This window comes from Poecilia reticulata, linkage group LG4, assembly GCF_000633615.1.
Source record: "Poecilia reticulata strain Guanapo linkage group LG4, Guppy_female_1.0+MT, whole genome shotgun sequence".
Classification (NCBI taxonomy): Eukaryota; Metazoa; Chordata; class Actinopteri; order Cyprinodontiformes; family Poeciliidae; genus Poecilia; species Poecilia reticulata.
The window spans coordinates 9,043,029-9,060,723 of record NC_024334.1 but is presented as its reverse complement, the minus strand read 5'-3'; the positions used below and the strand labels follow the sequence as shown (position 1 = coordinate 9,060,723).

Below are 17,695 nucleotides of genomic sequence, written 5' to 3'. Positions count from 1 at the left end.
ATATATATAATATAGACTCCTATCTTATGAAAGCTGATTTAGACATAGACATTTATATCTGGCTAAGAGCAAACCCACACTGCTGACACAGGATATACCCAAGGTTGTTGCTTGGCCCACACAGATACCACAATTTGGCACAATCTATCTGTGTGCAGCTTCAAAATTCAAATGTTTCAATATGTTTATTTTGGGATTTAAATGGCTTGTCCTGCTCAAATTTGACACCAAAGATGAGATCAAGGACACAATCCAGAGTTATCAACTGACAATAAGCAGTTTGTTTTTCAGACGCTCTGGTGCAAACATTACAATCTCAGTTTAAGAGCTGAAGACTAAGTTAATCAGACTCTAATGTCTTTAATACATAAAGACATAGAAGCCTTCCTTTGTTATTAAGCAATTCAGTTCTGTAGCCTAAGCAAATGATTTGTATTTATCAGGCTTAAAGGAGTATCATCAGCATACTACTTGTGTATGCTGATGATATCCATGTATCCATCTATTGGTCAAAGAACCAAACAATGTGATACTTCGTAGGATTGTTTCATAAAGATACATTAACATGAACAAATCAAGATGTTTGCCAAACTTAAAATTGATTTCATCTTTTTGCTTTAGGAATATTTTCTTATTAAAATGTCCTTAAGGTCCTTAAATGAACATTTTATAGTTTTCTAATAAATTTAAACAAGTAATATAGAAAATTGTTTTATTTTGCAGCAACTTGCATCATTACTTTGAAAACAAAAAACAACCCAACAAAAAACCTATCCCTCCCACTGACACAGCTTTTACCGGTCAGTACAGTACCAGTACAATAAAAACTTCAGGTCTTTTCGTGAGTCTGAAAAGTATTCGTGCAGTTAAAAATGTCTGCAGATATTTTACGCTTCCTGCAGCCCACGGTTGAGACGTTTGTGTATCTGTTTCTGGTCTCCTGCTCACAAAGTGACCATTTGTGCAGCTTTCCAGCAACAGGTTTCTGTGTGTTTGGCACGGAAACGAACAACGTGCCAAAGTGTGATTAATGGTTGAACATATTTGTGTTCATGCAACTCTATCCTTCCTCTCTCCTCCTCCTCCTCCTCTTCTTCCTCCCCCAGTTGACATACGGGAGATCCGGGAGCTGCGGTTGGGGAAAGGCTCACGTGACTTTGAGCGGTACCCGGAGGAGGCTCGTAAACTGGACTCGGCCCACTGCTTCATCGTGTTGTATGGCCTCGAGTTTCGCCTGCGGACGCTCAGCCTGGCAGGTCAGCATAAATTTGGATAGATTAAAGGTCCCAAAACTTGCTGCTTTTATTTTGTAGATTTATTTCTTGACCTAAGAAATCTTTAAAAATCAGGTGTGCTCCAGAGTCTGTATATTTGGTTTGGTCTAAAGCCAAGAGTATGACTTAAGTTTCCCACTTTAATGCTTTGGCTCAATAAACCCTCTCCCTGCTTGTATCCTGAAATCTAATGAGAATTTATTATTAATGACTTCACTGGTGTTAGACAAAGATAGCAAAGGTTTGACACTTAACAGTTGTTCACATGGTTTTATGTTTCAGTTCTGCAATTTCCATAAGCATAGGGGTATCTTGATTGAATCTTTAAGTAAAAACAAATCACACACTAATCAAGTGATTTTCAAAAGCTACTTAATATCTAATGTGTTTTTGTGTATACATTTTTGTCTGTGTTTGTTTCTTTACCAAAGATTGAGTATTTCCTCTGATGTTGAACTTTGGCTCATCAAAAATGACAACAGTCTTTTCTTTCTACCAAATGTAGAAAAATAAAGGTTTTGGGTTGTAATACACACTTATCTTAGAAACTATTTCTGCACAGCCAAGTAATGAGAATTGAGATTTATTGATGATGGCCTGTGAGGTGTCACATGGTTTTCTATTGGGGCCAAACTAGTTTATTTTGTAACATGTAAAGGCAGTTATGATTTGCTTAGCTGGTCAATGATGCTAATATTTTGTCCCAAAAGATTTGCTAATGGATACTACTGATTTATTCTATATTTATTTCTGTGTGATGTCAGCCTACAGTGAAGAGGAAGTCAACATGTGGATCGCTGGTCTGAACTGGCTGATGGTCGATACCCAGAGAGCACCAGCACCACAGCAAATAGAAAGGTCTGTAAACCATTCGATTTTCAAAAATATGCCATAGCAGTTTCTGTGAAAACTACTTGATGAAGCTTTGTGCTGTTGTTTATTTTTAACTTTAAGACCAGTAGTTATCTATAATAGAAACATTAGTATTGGACTCTCCATGCCTAAGCAATAATAAAATACATCCCCACTTAAAGACTGAATTTTCCTAAAACCTGGATTAATTATGATTAATTACATTTTAGGCACATCTTTTGCAGAGGCACCAATAAATATGGAGGGTGCTGGCATTAATGAGCTAAATAAACCTTCCAGTCAGGAGCTGACAGACTGGTAGGTTTTGCAGTGTAATAAAATTACATGTTTCTGAAGTCATTAAAGTACTTATCAGTGCTCCCCACCCTGGATGCATTTAGTGTCGTCTGGCTGCAGCAGGGAAGAGGCAGCCTGGACATGGACTCAGAGAAGACAAATATTTAGTTGGAGATAAAAAATATTTATTACTGGTGAATGTTCAGAGGCTGTTTTTGGCGTCAGGGGTGAAAGCAGGAAAACACCACGAGGCTGTGAAGCAGACAAACAGCAGACAAATGAAAAGGCTAATTTTGTCTGTTTTTCTGAAGTTGTTTTTAGGAAGGGTCCATCAGCTGATTTTAATGATGTTTAACGGATTTCATTCGGATCATCTTTAGGTTGAGTTGTTTAAAGGACAACAGGCCCCATGCATGTTGAGCCTTGCTAGCAAAAACACAAAAGGGCAGCTGATGAGCCGGTAGGAGAGATAAAGACATTTAAAGTTTTTTTTTCAAGCTGCTGAATGATGCAAGACATGTCACCTGTCTGCCAGTAATCTGGGCCTATGGTTGATTCATTAACTTGTTGCCCGGCTGTTATTATTGTGGCGACCGTATCAGCTTTACAACTGATTACAGTTTTATTGCGATTCTACGTACAATTAATTGTGCTTAAAACATCCAAAAGCAAAAATGTAACCAGACAAACTCATAAATAATACATGCAATTAACACTCAACATATGTTACTGTGAGTTGTAAGTTGTACTGTGAAGGTGAAACTTGTTAGTTTTATTTAGCATTAATCAAATATTCTTTCTCTTCCGCCATTGAGTCAGACAGAAAACAAAAAGTGCATTAAAAACTAGCTGCAAGTCTGATTGTTTTTCTTTTTCGGTACTGCTTACTTTCCTATAAACATTTTAGCTCAGATCAGTTTTCAGTCAGCATCCTTTTCCTCCGTCTCTGCAGGTGGTTGAGGAAGCAGTTTGAAGTCATGGACAGGAACCACGAGGGCTGGTGAGTGACACCGCAAAGCATGTCAACACCCAATCTCAGTTTTAACAGCAGCCAGTGAGGAATGCTGCAGCTTTGCAACAGTTGGCAAAAGTGAAGGTAAAACCAGATCTGGGTGTCATCAGAGAACATGTTAGGACTTCATGCTTCTGTTTTGGTGTCGGCCTCTCCAGGACAAACAGCCTGTCACGGCTTGATAAGAAGCAGGATGTGATGAAAGAATAGGGTGAGGGCAACTTCCTGTCCTCTGTGAAAATAGAAACAGTAGCCAGTTGGAGCCCTGGGAGGCGACCTGACTCAAAGTGAGCGGAGATCCAGGTCGATGACCTTGAAAAACCCTCTTTGGTTCAGAGGACTGAACTGACTTTTTTTCCCTCCACCTGCTTTATGAACGTCCTTCCTCTTTCTGGTTCTGACTGTACCATGTGTTTACTTAATTACCAAATGATTATCCATGTGCTGTTCTTTCAATAAAACAAAATGTGTGACTAACTGAAGCATATGCACCTACTGGCATCCTCCATTAAGACATGGTCAACACCTCGACCTGATCGATATGCTTTGATAGAAGCATAAAGAAGCTGATCAGAACAAAATCTTTGTGACTCTCGATGACCTGAAGCACCATTAAAAATAAGATTTGATCAAAATGCAGCGTTAGAGGCAAATAAAGTCACACCTAAAGCAGCTGTTAAGGATATTTACTGTAAAAGTCTACAGCAAAAGTCTGTTGTCTTTTAAATTGTTCTTGGTGACTCATTAATGACGGTGTGATAGTATGACTGACACTTATCTTTTCTTTCCTCTGCAGCATCACATTGAAAGATGTCAAAGCTCTTCTGCCTCAGATCAACTACAGAGTCCCCAACATGCGCTTTCTCAAAGACAAACTGCAGGCCAGATGCTTCATGATTTTTTTGTTTCTGATCTCTTTGAAACTGAGCCGAGCTCCAGTTTGTGTCGTAACTCCTGTTTTCTGTGTTTCTCCAGGAGGTGGAGGCAAAGAATGAACTGTTGTACTTCAACTTTGCACAGCTCTACAGGACGCTTATGTTTGACGCTCAGAGGAGTGTAAGTCTCGGTCTAATCCGGAAGCAGTTTTGCTTTAATAGTCACATTTCATAAAAAGCCTGGCAGACAGTTTTAGACAAAAGTTGCACGAAAAGCACGAATTTTCAAAGACTAAATTATGACGTAAAGTGAAACAAATAGGTTAACAGGTTCTGAATCCCTCTTTAGTGAGTTTTACACTGATACTTTGACAATTCCCACCTCTGCACTCATTTTGTCCTCTGGTGTTTATGACTCACCTGACCCCCACACACCTGCCTTTCACCTGGGTCCTTCCCTCTACCTCCTCAGATTATTGAGCAGCTGGATCTCTCCTTTCCCCTGCGGTGAGTTCCTCCACCTTCACCTCCGTTTTCTCCTCCTTCACACCCCAGTGTTCCCAGTGTACTTGTCCAGTCCGTCTTTATTACAGCAGTCTTGTATTTCAGAAAATGTTTCCATGTGTTTGTGCTGTCTTAATGGCACTAAACTGTTTCTGTTTCTGCTTGGTGCACGAGAAACATTTTCCTAATGTTAAGAGGCATTACCTTGAAAGTGGTGTAATTAGATTTGGCCCAACCAAAGGAAAAAGTCTGCTAATGTATCACATCTCTTTTCTCTGAAAGCTGACCTTTACTCTTGTTCAGCTTTCACACATCTGTGGTTTAACATCTTAAGTTTGGTGTACTCGTAGAAATGTGGATCGACCAGAGCTCTGTCAGATCTCCCTCTACGACTTCCAGAAGTTTCTGCAGATGGACCAGAGGGTACGGAGTGCACATCAGCACAAGACACAATCACACAAACAAAAATCCGTAAAGCCTGCTTTGCCTCAGCTTTCTTCTTTGTCTTTATTTCAGGAGTCCTGGGCATCAGATTTGAGTCGAGTCAGGGAATTTCTGATGACCTACATGAGAGAAGGACCTCAGCCTGAACCAATGCTGCAGCTGAATGAGGTGACAAACCCTCTGAGACACAAGATATATTTGAAGGACTGTACCATCTTACTGTACATTTATTTGTGTTTTTTAGTTCCTTACCTTCCTGTTCTCAAAAGAAAACACTTTGGCAGACCCTCGACTTTCACCAGTTGTCCCTGACGACATGAAAAGGCCTCTGTCACAGTACTGGATCTCCTCTTCACACAACACGTAAGATAACCAGGCCCATAACTCAAAAGGAAATGAAAAGTAAAAGAAAATGGATAAGGTTACATATTTTTATGGCTAATTTCTATGTAATAGAGATCTACTCAGAAGATCTCTTAATCTTCTGAGTAGATTAAACTCAGTTTATTCAAAATCTGAAAGAATGAACTACCAAAAGTAAAATAACAAAATAACCTTTAGATTAATACTATGGGAAAGTTTTCATTAACTTATACAGTTGTATTCTCATTGTGAAGAGTTGCTTTCAGATTTATTTAGATTCAGATTTATTTATTTCTCATCTTTTAATGTGGCCCCAATTCTCAAGGTTTTCCAAAAGGGATTTTAGCTTTGATTGTTCAACCAAAAATGTTTTTAAATTTGCAACATTCGGCTTATTTTGTTTAGTTTGGCAACATACAGTTTAAAATCGGTTACAATAATAGAAAAAAAAAAACTTTCTTAGTAATCATATATTTAAAATTAAATTATTTTCAAGGAAAATATTATGTGCATTAAGCTAAAACTACCAATTACCATTGTTTCTGAAGAAGCTGCTTTACTTTGAGATCTTAAGACAATAATTTATATTTTTACTGGTATTTTTTTCTGTTCAGTTTTATCCCTGTACACATTGTATGAGCATCTGTTACCTGGTCTTTCAGGTACCTGACAGGTGATCAGTTTTCCAGTGAGTCGTCTCTCGAAGCCTACGCTCGTTGCCTTAGGATGGGCTGCCGCTGCATTGAACGTAAGGAAGACATTTTAAAGCTGCTAGTAATTGTTGGGGTTGGGAGATTGATTCTGTCTTTGAGAGCCGATGTTGATTCTCTGCTTTGTGCTCTCAGTGGACTGCTGGGATGGACCAGATGATCTGCCAATCATCTACCACGGCCACACTTTAACCTCCAAGATCAAATTCCTGGATGTGCTGTACACCATCAAAGAACACGCCTTTGTCACATCCGAGTGAGTTCGGCTGACCTTCTTCAGCCCTTATGTTTGCTAAAATCACCTTCGAAATATGAGCGAAACAACATTTTCAAACAAAGACCCTCTCCAACAGCTCAGTTCACCTTCCCGTTGTTATACCTGTGCAGGTATCCTGTGATCTTATCCATTGAGGACCACTGCAGCGTGGTCCAGCAGAGGAACATGGCAACGCACTTCAAGAAGGTGTTTGGAGAGCTGCTGCTCACAAAGCCGGTTGACAATAACGCGGACGAGCTTCCTTCACCCTACCAGCTCCGCAGGAAGATCCTCATCAAGGTGACTTCTTGATGCCTATTTGAGACCAAAAACGTCTTTAAATGTTAAAAATCTGACCACGAGTCAAATGGAACTCTCCATATTCACAAGACTTTTTTTTTTAAATCTGTAACGAGCCTGTTAATTTTGCATGAATTCTTTATGGTGAAGAATCTTATTCCTTGAAATTTCTAAGCAGAAAAGAGGAAATCTGCTTACTGAGTCTCTTTTTTAATTATTTCATTGCAGCACAAAAAGCTGGTGGAAGGAACCCTGTATGAAGAGGTGACTTCAGCTAGCTACTCTGAAAACGACATCAGCAACTCACTGAGGAACGGCATCCTGTACCTCGAGGACCCCATCGACCATGTGAGCACTTCTGTTTTTATTCAAGAAACACTCAAGTTACCACAACGATTGAAGCAGCAAAAAATAAATAACAAATGTAAGAAAATATACTGAAAACTGAATAACTTTTGAAATACAAAAGTATAAAAACGAAATCCATTTTAATGAGAAAAAAAAGTCATATGACAAAACGTAGCATGCCTTTTAAATTTAGGGCAATTTCATTCGTCTTAATATCTTCCCATTTATTGCTATTCTTGTTCTTGAAATTTCTCACCTTACATGGGATAAGAAAACATTTAATGGTGAAAGCAAGGACAGCAGCAGGTGGTAAAACCTCAACAGGCTTTTATCACAAAAGAGGCAGAAGCTCGCTGTGGCCTTCGCCTGATTGGCTCAGAGCGAATAGAAAGCTAGTATGAAATACAAGATTAAAAAATATGACACAAAAATACAGTTCGAATGAATATGGCATTATATTTCAAAGAAAATTTCTTGGGGAAAAAAAAAATACAAAAGGCCTTTTACAATTTTTCAGTATTAATATTTTCCTTTTGACACTGCAGTCATTCCTAAAAACCTGCTTATACTTGAACTTATGTTTGCTGAAATATTTTTGCGTACTTTCCAGACCTGGACACCACATTATTTCGTCTTGACCAGCAATAAGATTTACTACTCAGAGGAGACATCTTGCTACCAAACAGCTGATGAAGAAGAGGAAGATATGTTAAAGGAGGTAAGGAGATAATCTGGTTTTACTAATCCAGTAAAAAGTCTATATTGTTTTTGACATCTTTAATGTTAATGTCTCCCCCCTTCTGGGCTTTGTCAGGAGTGTAACAACAACGAGCAGCACTGTGCAGAGCGCTGGTTTCATGGGAAGCTGGGAGGAGGTCGCGACGGTCGGCAGGTGGCAGAGAAGCTGCTCCAGGAGTACTGTGAAGGCGGGGGTAAAGACGGCACCTTCCTGGTGCGAGAGAGCGAGACGTTTGTCGGAGACTACACCCTGTCCTTCTGGTTAGTCATTTCTCTTTTAACTTGGTACAATGGCAACTAAAGCGGTGCACGTTAGGTTAAGATTACAGCTATCGGATTCTCATCCAGCCAATCACAGCAGGAAATCTACTTTTCCTCCTCCTCCAGGCGTTCTGGTCGGGTGCAGCACTGCAGGATCCACTCGCGTCAGGAGTCTGGCTCCACCCGATTCTACCTGACAGACAACCTTGTGTTTGACAGCCTCTACCATCTCATCTGCCACTACAGAGAGGTGCCGCTGCGCTGCAATGAGTTTGAAATGAGGCTGGAAAATCCCGTGCCGCAACCCAATGCACACGAGAGCAGAGAGTGAGTGACTCAGACCAGGAAACTTCGCCACTGGAGAAAATATGTGTATTGTCCTACTTAGTACATCCTTAAAATACATACATTGTCTTCTTTGCATTGTATAATGTAGGAGGAGATTTTTCTATAGAAAAGTTGCATAAAATATATTTTATTTTTAATCTCGCTCTCTCCCTCCCCAAATTTGTTCATTAAAATTAGTCATTATTTCAAGACTGTTAATATATAGTAACTGACTTCATGAAGCAATATAGTTTATAAATGTAATGCATAACATCTGAGTTTAAGGTGGAACCAAGCATTTAAATTCAGTCACATTTGACACCATGTTTCTTCCTATTTATAAAAAAAAGTAAACAATACTTTACTTTTTCCTTGTTAGACTAAAAATAATAATAATAAAAAACAAAGAGTGATGTTCTGCTGAATTGTGCTATACAAATAAACATGATTGATTGATAGGACATTCTCAACATTTTAACCAATTCAAACAATTCCCTTTTTAAAACAAACTAAATGGTAGACAAGTGGAAATACAGAATAGCTTGAAAATAATAGCCTCTCTTGTTGTCCAGGTGGTACCACTCCAACCTGTCCCGTGTTCAAGCTGAGCACATGTTGATGCGCGTTCCCCGAGACGGAGCTTTCTTGGTGCGAAAACGCAGCGAGCACAACTCCTACGCCATCTCCTTTAGGTAACTGATCAACATAGCCCCACATTTGAACTCAATAGTCTCATGGACAGTACTGCTCATGAAATTCTCTTGAGTTATTCTGTGTGTGTGTGTGTGTGTTTTTTTTTTTTTTTTTTTACAAGTTAACTCTCTATTGGCTTGCAGGGCGGAGGGTAAGATCAAACACTGTCGCATCCAGCAGGATGGTCGTCTCTTCATGTTGGGGGGTTCGGCAGAGTTTGAGAGTTTGGTGGATCTAGTCTGTTATTATGAGAAACATCCTCTGTACCGTAAGATGAAGCTCCGCTACCCAATAAATGAAGACACTTTGGACCGAATGGGCACCGTGGTAAGACATTGCTCAAAATGAAAAATGAAACATTAATTTGTCATCAATATTTAAATTTTTAAAATTTGAGACCTATTTTTTATGATATATTCAGTTAAAAATGTTTGAATCAAAACATTTAGTCAACCACAACATCCTGTCATATTATTTAGAGTCTTAGAGATGAGAAATGCTGTCTAGCTATTGGATTAATTCAGTCCTATTAGATTCAGCATTTTTTTTTTTTTTTTTTTTACTAAGACTTTTCAGCTTGGCAGGAATCTACGAGTAAAATCACATTTCTGAATCAAAGCGGAGTAAAACTCTCAGAAATGTCAATCTGCTTCTTTAAAGAGGAAAAAACATATAAACACCAAACTGGAACACTGGTAGGCCAGAGCCCCACATGTTTAGAGGATGTGCTAAAATCTGTTTAATTTGTCTTCTCAGGAGCTTGACTATGGAGCACTGTATGAGGCCAGAACTCCTCATTTTTATGTCGAGGCCAACAAGATGCCCACAGCGCGGGTGAGCTGGAGCATTAATCCTCTACACTGACTCTGTAGCGCCTACAGTACTGCATGTTTTAGGTACAGCAGCAAGTAAACAAGTAAAACAGTGACCCTGGAGAACCAGGATTGGTAGTTGTAGTAGTTTGTGTCTTTGGTAAAATAATTATTTGCAAATGCTAAAAGTATGACAGTTTCTATTACCAGGAAAAGATGATCATACACACTATAACACTCATCTCTGAAGCCACTCAATAGCTTCATCAAAACATCTGTAAAAATCCCAAAAGACATATAAAGAGAAAAGAAGGGCCGTTGTTTTGTAGAGGCATGTTCTGCTCATAGTCTAACTGCAAACATTTCTTTTTACCTTACATTTCAGTGCACAGTCAAAGCTCTGTATGACTACCGAGCGCAGAGAGAAGATGAGCTTTGTTTCCCCAAACAAGCGCTTATCTTGAACGTGGACAAGCAGGAGGGCGGCTGGTGAGTGCTCAGCTATGCAGCTTCCTCTAGGTCACTTGTTTTTATATAAAAGTCCGTCAACGTCGACGTGCTGTGTGCTGCATTCAGGTGGAGAGGCGACTACGGAGGAAAGAAGCAGCTGTGGTTTCCTGCAAACTACGTGGAGGAGGTGTCCAGCTCTCCTACCACAGAAGTGGATGAAGCAGTGAGTCGAGATTTGAACTTGACATCCGAAGATCTTCGTGCCGTCATTTAACTATTGGAAATAAAACACATTTTTCCTATTTTTTGTTGTCAGTCTACAGAGAACAGTCCTCTGGGTAATCTCCTGAAAGGCTTCATCGATGTACCCACCTGCAATGTTGGTGAGTAAATCTTTGTTAGAATTATGTATTTCTTTTAGTTCAGCAAAAACAGTAATATTTAAAGCTTATCTTAAACTATATTAAAGAGGCTCCCAGCATTACTTTTTGCAAATATCCCACACCTTCAATTTACTGTTACAGTAGCACCTTGCAGATGATTTTCTTATGTCAGTGTTTTAGCTCCCAGATTCTCTCCAAAAACAATTTCTCAACATGAAACCCACCGAATGCCTTTCCATCCTCCTCCTGTTTCTCTCCTTCCCTCCAGCCGTGCATAAAGACGGGAAGAACTCCCGGCCCTTTGTGTTTACCATCCACTCGCAGCACCTGAGCTCTCACCCGGTCCAGAGTCTGGACGTGGCAGCGGAGAGTCTGGAAGATCTCAACTGCTGGGTCGGCAAAATCAGAGAAGCTGCACAGAATGCTGATGCACGGGTCAGTGCAACGCTGCACAGCAACACAGAAAACACCTACAAACACCATCCACACTGATGTTTCTGTGCAACTATCAGTGCTTTGCTGTTGATGCCTCATGAAGTCTTGTCACATTACAATCACAAACCTCAGTGTTTGTTTCATTGGTCAAGTCATTTAGGGACTTGACTAATGGAAAGAAAACGATACATGGTTCAAAATCTACATTTCACAAGTCATGAGAAGATGTTAAATTTGTTTGATCTCTACGGCAACAGATGCAGGAGGAGAAACAAATGGAGAGAAGGAAGAAGATTGCTGTTGAACTGTCTGATCTTGTGGTTTACTGCCGGCCGGTACCGTTCAATGAAGACAGTGAGCTTCAAAATTAACATCATTACTTAAAAAAATAAAATAGTTAAATGTTCTATGTTTAAGTTTCTCTGTGATCTATCCGTTTGCAGAAATCGGGACTGAGCGTGCCTGTTACAGGGACATGTCTTCCTTCCCGGAGACAAAAGCGGAGAAGTTTGCGACTCGCGCCAGAGGAAAGCGCTTCCTGCAGTACAACCGCCGGCAGCTGTCCAGAGTTTATCCCAGAGGCCAGAGACTGGACTCCTCCAACTACGACCCGCTGCCCATGTGGCTCTGCGGCTCCCAGCTGGTTGCTCTCAATTTCCAAACTCCAGGTCGGCGTCTTCTTTTGCTTCAGGAGCAAATCTCACATTAAGTCAATCAGAAAACAGAGAGTTCTTCAAAATGCTTGTTTGCAGATAAACCCATGCAGCTGAACCAGGCTTTGTTCCTGCTTGGAGGCAGCAGTGGCTTCGTCCCCCAACCTGACATCATGAGAGACGATACCTTTGATCCTTTTGACAAGGACACACTGCATGTTGAGCCAATCACCCTCCAGCTACAGGTCAGCCTGACTTGTAGTTGGAGCCATTCAAGAAGATGTTTGATGAGAAGCAGAACAAGAAAAACCTGAAAATCTCCTAACATTTCAACTTTTGTCTCAATCAGGTTCTGGGAGCACGCCATCTGCCGAAAAATGGCCGCAGCATCGTTTGTCCCTTCGTGGAGGTGGAGATCTGTGGAGCCGACTACGACGGCTTTAAATGCAAGACTGACGTCGTAGGTGAGGCGGCTGCTGCGTTGCGTCTGAAGCGTTTTGTCTCGGTGCTCTGACTCGACACGTTAACCGTCTCCTCCTCTCGGCCCTCCCAGCTGATAACGGTCTGAATCCTGTGTGGGTGCAGAGGCAGTTTGTGTTCGACATCCACAACCCCACCTTCTCCTTCCTGCGCTTCACCGTTTTTGAAGAGGACATGTTCAGTGATCCCAACTTCTTGGCACAGGCCACATATCCGGTCCGTCTGCTGCGGACAGGTGAGCCGCTGCCCCCCCCCCTCGACGCATCAGATGAAAATTGTGTTTTTAATTAACGTCCCGCTCCATGTTATGTTTCCGTCTCCTAGGCTACAGGAGTGTTCCTCTGAAGAACAGCTACAGTGAGGAGCTGGAGCTGGCCTCACTTCTGGTTCACATAGAGATCTACAATGCAAAGGTAGGTGCAGGTTTTTACCTGGGTGAGGTTTCATGCTGGATGTAAACCAACAACATCACTCCAGCAGCGGTATTTTTGTTAAATGATTGAAAGAATTAAATATTTGCGCAAGAATTCTCTCTTGCCTACTTCATTTGAGACAAAAGCATACCTCTGTCATAAGTGACACAACATGTTATCGGTTCATTCTTGAGGTTCCCTTCATTTTGTGCTGCTCCTCTGCCCCTCAAATGCAACAAATGCTTCTTTAAAGCTTTTACAGACACAATGTATGAAAATGCAAATTTTAGTTATTTAAGGTCACTTTTTTATCTTTGGGGATTGTATCTGACAGATTTCCTCCACAGCCTGGAAAGGTATTAAAGGTTATTTGAGTATTTTGCATCGCTACGCAAGTTTGAAAAAGAAGATTGTTGAAATGTTTTTTGTGTTCCCAGYCTTTATTTCCTCTCCTGTTGTTGAAATGTTGTGTCCTTGTATACTCCTTTATGTTCTTTCTTCATGTCTTGTGTAATACCTCCCATCTTTCCCTCCTTCTTTCTCCCTTTCCTAACTTGCGTTTCCTCACTGTGTCCTTCCTCTCTTCCTTTCATGCTGTTCTTCCCTATTTCTATCCTCCCTTCCTTTGTTTTTTTTCCTTTTGCTATGTCTCCCTTCTTTCTTGTGTCAATAATTATTTTAATAATTGTTAATTCATAATCAGATAAAGACATTGGTAGGTTCTGCCATTTTTTCATTTCACTACTTAAGCCTTTTTATGCACATATAGAGAGACTTTAAATGACACAAATAAACATATAATTATATTAATAAAGAAAGTACAATAATGAGCATTTATTTTGTGTACACTTCCACACTTAATCATTTATTTAAAGCTCGGCCTTTTCTGCTTGACTTAACATCAGTACTGTGTAGAGCAGATCTGTTGATTATTTTGTTGGATAAGCAATTAAGAATTGGATAGCAAAAGGTTTTCAATAGATTTTATTTTTTTTTACAGAATTTTAAAACAATTCTGTAAAAAATGGTTTAAAGCTAAGCCACTTAAGGAGTTCGGTGTAGAACATTGTTATAGACAGAGATTGTTTTATTTAAAGGTAAAATATATATACTTTGGTACACTTTTGGCTTAATTACCACTGAGAGTGGTGTTCATTGTTATTTCAGGTTTCAAATTTAAAGCTTGCCAACTATAGAAATATCTATCAGTATCTCCTCGCTGCTGTGACCTTACATGACACTGACCTTACATGACCTCTCATGTTCTGCTCTCCTTGCCCTGCCTGCGACTGCAGGAAGAAGACGATGAAAACATGTACACATCCATCGAGCGGCTGAGGGATCGGACGAGTGAGTTGTCCACCAGGGTTTCTCTCCTGGAGAGGTCGGGATCCGCAGATCTGAGCTACCAGCAGAGTGTGGAGGAGCTCAGGGCCACTCAGGACCAGCTGAGTGAGCTAGTGGAGGCTCGTAACCACCGGTAACGGATGGCGCACCATCAGAAGGGACAGAAACATACAGAAATAATGAATGTTCATTCCTGACATCGGCATAAAATCAGATTACTTTTTAGACAACATGAAAAACAGGACAAAAACTGCAATTCCCTTTTTGTAGCTCTAATGTCATGAAAAATGTAATCGAGTGGAATGCAGAAATACTTTGAAAATGTGAGTAAAATATAAATTGCATGACATGTAAATATTGAAAACTTCACTTCCTTAAAATGCCAAAGTAGCACTGAGATTTTGATGCTCTCTGTTGGCACAACATTCTGTGTGTCATCAGGAAAACAAGATGTTTGAACTTGCAAACCTGTTAAATCACAATGCCCCCGTGATGGAGAGCAGCCGCAAACCATCTGTTGTCAGAACGGTCATCTTGTCCACAATTACTGAGTTCTGAAGGCTTGGCGGAGCAGGCAAAACCATAAGATGTATGTTTCAATAGCATCATTTTTAGTTAACCTGAGACCATGAAGCTCTTAAAAAAATTACCAAACAACAAGCTCTGTATCAGTCTGGAGCTGCAACTGAGGGAAATGCTTTTACATTGCCCTCAGTTAGCAATGTTAAAGCAGATCACAGGACAATTAAATATAGATATAACAGACTGAACAATAATGACTTGTTTTGCAGGATTAAAATAAAATGCCAATTTTATTTTAGAAAAATGAGCATCTGTGTTTGCCTCTGAGCACAAACACGCGAAAGAAAAAAATCAAAGTGTTGCAATGACTCCACTAGAGTGAAACTTTAATGAACTGAAGCAACATCATAAAAAATTCTCTAAAATGATATATGGAGCTAATAAGTTCATACAAATGATCTGTTGCTGTTATAAGAAAGCAAAGGTTTTTAACGCTGCTTCTCTATTGTTACCGTTTTTAGTTGTGATGTTCAGATAAATAGAACTCATAACTCAAAAGTGGTTTGAAAAAAGAAACCAAGGATTCATTTTTATTCTGTCCACGTCACCTTTTTTTCTTCTTATTATTTTTTTATATTTACCTTCTTGTTTGAGTAAATGTTTTGAATTCTAACTTGTCTATATCCTAAATTTCTCCTTGTTTTCCAGGTTGATGGAGAAGAAGAGGAGGGAGAAACTGAGGCAGCAGTTTGCAGCCAAGCGCAGTTAACCACTCCGACCACCAGAGAGCGCTAGCCTACAAACACAGTGCCTGGCACGCTGTGTAGCAGCTGCCTCTACAGAAGCGACATGCAATCTGAAACAAGAAGAGAAAAGCAAAGTGGGACATATTAAAGCACTTAGAGTGAAAAGATTACAAACAGAAACATCTCATGGACTAAAGACATAAAACTAAGCTATAAAACAGTCAGGATTTAAGCTGAAACATATTAAGAGCAAACTGTGGGAGCTACTTCTAAAGGTTTGATGAAAACAGCTGAAACGGTAAGGTAATAAACGGATAGAAGTGCTTTTCGTTGCTGTGGAAAATTTCTAAAACTGAACATATAATGATTTTAGAAGAGTTTGACTCGCATAAAAGGTTTTAGTTTTCAACTAAGTGAAAATTAAATATTACATTTGCTCTTACTGTGTATCAGAGTTTACAATTTAAAACCAGATGAAAGAGAGAAGAAAACTCAGGTTACACACAAAAAGTGAATAAAATGTTGATATCTGGATGTACAAAGGGAGCTGTGGGCACATGTAGCAAAGAGGAAATATCCTGTATGTGCCTTGTTGTCAAACTTTGTAAAGTTGGCTAGAAAGACAAAGAACTGCTTTTAGGTAGAACTGGAAATTTTTCCTTTATGGGAAACATAAAAAAAACTGGAGAAGGAATGCACTCTTTTGGCTCAGACCACTAATCAGGAAGGGATCTAAAGACTGAAGTCTCCTTATCGAGTCGTTTTGGGGCAATAACATGAACAAGGCCCTCAGAAGAGCACAAAATGTCAAACAAATCCTCACCAAAACACATAAGAAGAAGGTCGTCTTCTAGTACATGTAAGGGCTCTATACTAATTCATACTACCTTCAAAGAAAGGGCACCCCCTGGATGTCAACCATTACACACAAGTCAAATAAGGGCTATGACAGAAAACTAGTAGAGCACTTGTTTTTGATTTGTTATTGGGGGTTTTTTCCCCGTTTTTCGCAACACATCTAATAAACCCGGTTGGGATCAGCCTCCATCATCTGCCTCTAATCAACAGATGTGGATGAGCTGGTCCTGGATCTGCAAAAAGCAGGTTTGATTACTGCATGGCTTCCTGTCTGACCCACCCATCAGGAGCTACTTTACCCTYGACTAACTGATCATTGTGTACATAACTTATTTTAGGTGAAAGAACATATTACAAGAAGGATGCTCTCTGTAACTTTATGGTAAAATTAATATTGTGTAACTGGAGCTCCCTTTAAAAAAATGTTTTCTTAGATAAAATCCTCTCTTTCCTCCCTGCAGTACGCTGTACTGTGCTGGGACTTCTATGCAAAAGTCATCTTCTCGGCCTACAGCCTTTGTGTTTTAGAAAACCTGACTCCAGTTGTGTTTTCTCTCCCTGTACCTATGCTTACTGTCCAGTATTAATACTCCGTATTACAAATTATGTGCAAGTTTCCAGTTAATAAAGCTCTTTATGTATATTTCTACAGCGAGTTTGTGTCTGAAAGAGAAAATAACTACCTATCTGCCTGTGTGAAAGTGAACAGATTTTCACCAACGTTTACCTATGGGGCCCATATGTGTCTCAACTCACAGAGGTCATAATGTGGACCATATGTCATTTTGGAGGTGAGAATGACTTGTATATGACAACAGTCTGACTCCTAAATAAGCTTTGGACAAGTTAAAAAAACTAACGATGCCAAATAAAGACAAAGCTGAATAAATTAAATCCAGAAAGAAGACAGAGCCTTTATTTGGTAAAACAATTACAGCTATGAAATAAAGGGAGGATGATTATTTATCGAGCCAAGTATTGATTTAAGAAATTTGCTTAATTATTTGATTATGTGGTCTGGAGATTTCATCACACAGATGGAAATATGAGTGTTTACACATCCCTACCTGTTTACCTGTCAGAAGACTGCGCCGGAGCTTTAAGGTAATACTTACAAACATACGATGGATGTAAAGCAGCTGAGTGATTTATTAAAACCACATACATTTCTGCTGCTGTAAACAATTGATAACATTTCACCTCCAACCCATCAAGTCAGAAAAATGGGCTTTAGATGCTGCAAATGGTCTGGCAAAGGGATCAGATCATGTTTAATCTTTAACTCCAGTTCTCCTAAATGTTATTAGCAGCTAAAATTTTGACTCTTAATTTCTTGTCAATA

General features: G+C 39.7%; 1 protein-coding gene across 2 annotated transcripts in view; it reads left to right on the top strand.

Moving 5' to 3' along the window:
- LOC103463411 (1-phosphatidylinositol 4,5-bisphosphate phosphodiesterase gamma-1-like) overlaps positions 1-17,002 on the top strand; it is a 25,143-nt gene extending 8,141 nt beyond the window's left edge. Inside the window, exons 2-32 of one of the 2 annotated variants that reach the window (XM_008406735.1) lie at positions 1,107-1,256; positions 2,039-2,132; positions 3,376-3,423; positions 4,232-4,316; positions 4,411-4,491; positions 4,783-4,817; positions 5,165-5,237; positions 5,331-5,426; positions 5,503-5,621; positions 6,284-6,369; positions 6,467-6,587; positions 6,719-6,887; positions 7,116-7,235; positions 7,846-7,953; positions 8,050-8,234; positions 8,361-8,561; positions 9,134-9,253; positions 9,398-9,581; positions 10,011-10,088; positions 10,452-10,555; positions 10,643-10,739; positions 10,833-10,899; positions 11,168-11,334; positions 11,592-11,688; positions 11,778-12,002; positions 12,087-12,232; positions 12,337-12,451; positions 12,541-12,702; positions 12,792-12,880; positions 14,176-14,360; positions 15,458-17,002. In XM_008406735.1, coding sequence (XP_008404957.1) covers positions 1,107-1,256; positions 2,039-2,132; positions 3,376-3,423; positions 4,232-4,316; positions 4,411-4,491; positions 4,783-4,817; positions 5,165-5,237; positions 5,331-5,426; positions 5,503-5,621; positions 6,284-6,369; positions 6,467-6,587; positions 6,719-6,887; positions 7,116-7,235; positions 7,846-7,953; positions 8,050-8,234; positions 8,361-8,561; positions 9,134-9,253; positions 9,398-9,581; positions 10,011-10,088; positions 10,452-10,555; positions 10,643-10,739; positions 10,833-10,899; positions 11,168-11,334; positions 11,592-11,688; positions 11,778-12,002; positions 12,087-12,232; positions 12,337-12,451; positions 12,541-12,702; positions 12,792-12,880; positions 14,176-14,360; positions 15,458-15,518 — 3,668 coding nt within the window. In that variant the 3' untranslated portion in view covers positions 15,519-17,002. Of the gene's footprint in view, positions 1-1,106; positions 1,257-2,038; positions 2,133-3,375; positions 3,424-4,231; positions 4,317-4,410; positions 4,492-4,782; positions 4,818-5,164; positions 5,238-5,330; positions 5,427-5,502; positions 5,622-6,283; positions 6,370-6,466; positions 6,588-6,718; positions 6,888-7,115; positions 7,236-7,845; positions 7,954-8,049; positions 8,235-8,360; positions 8,562-9,133; positions 9,254-9,397; positions 9,582-10,010; positions 10,089-10,451; positions 10,556-10,642; positions 10,740-10,832; positions 10,900-11,167; positions 11,335-11,591; positions 11,689-11,777; positions 12,003-12,086; positions 12,233-12,336; positions 12,452-12,540; positions 12,703-12,791; positions 12,881-14,175; positions 14,361-15,457 lie in introns of those variants that run through there. The other variant, XR_533507.1, reaches the window with a different exon arrangement.
- The last annotated feature ends 693 nt before the right edge of the window (positions 17,003-17,695 follow it).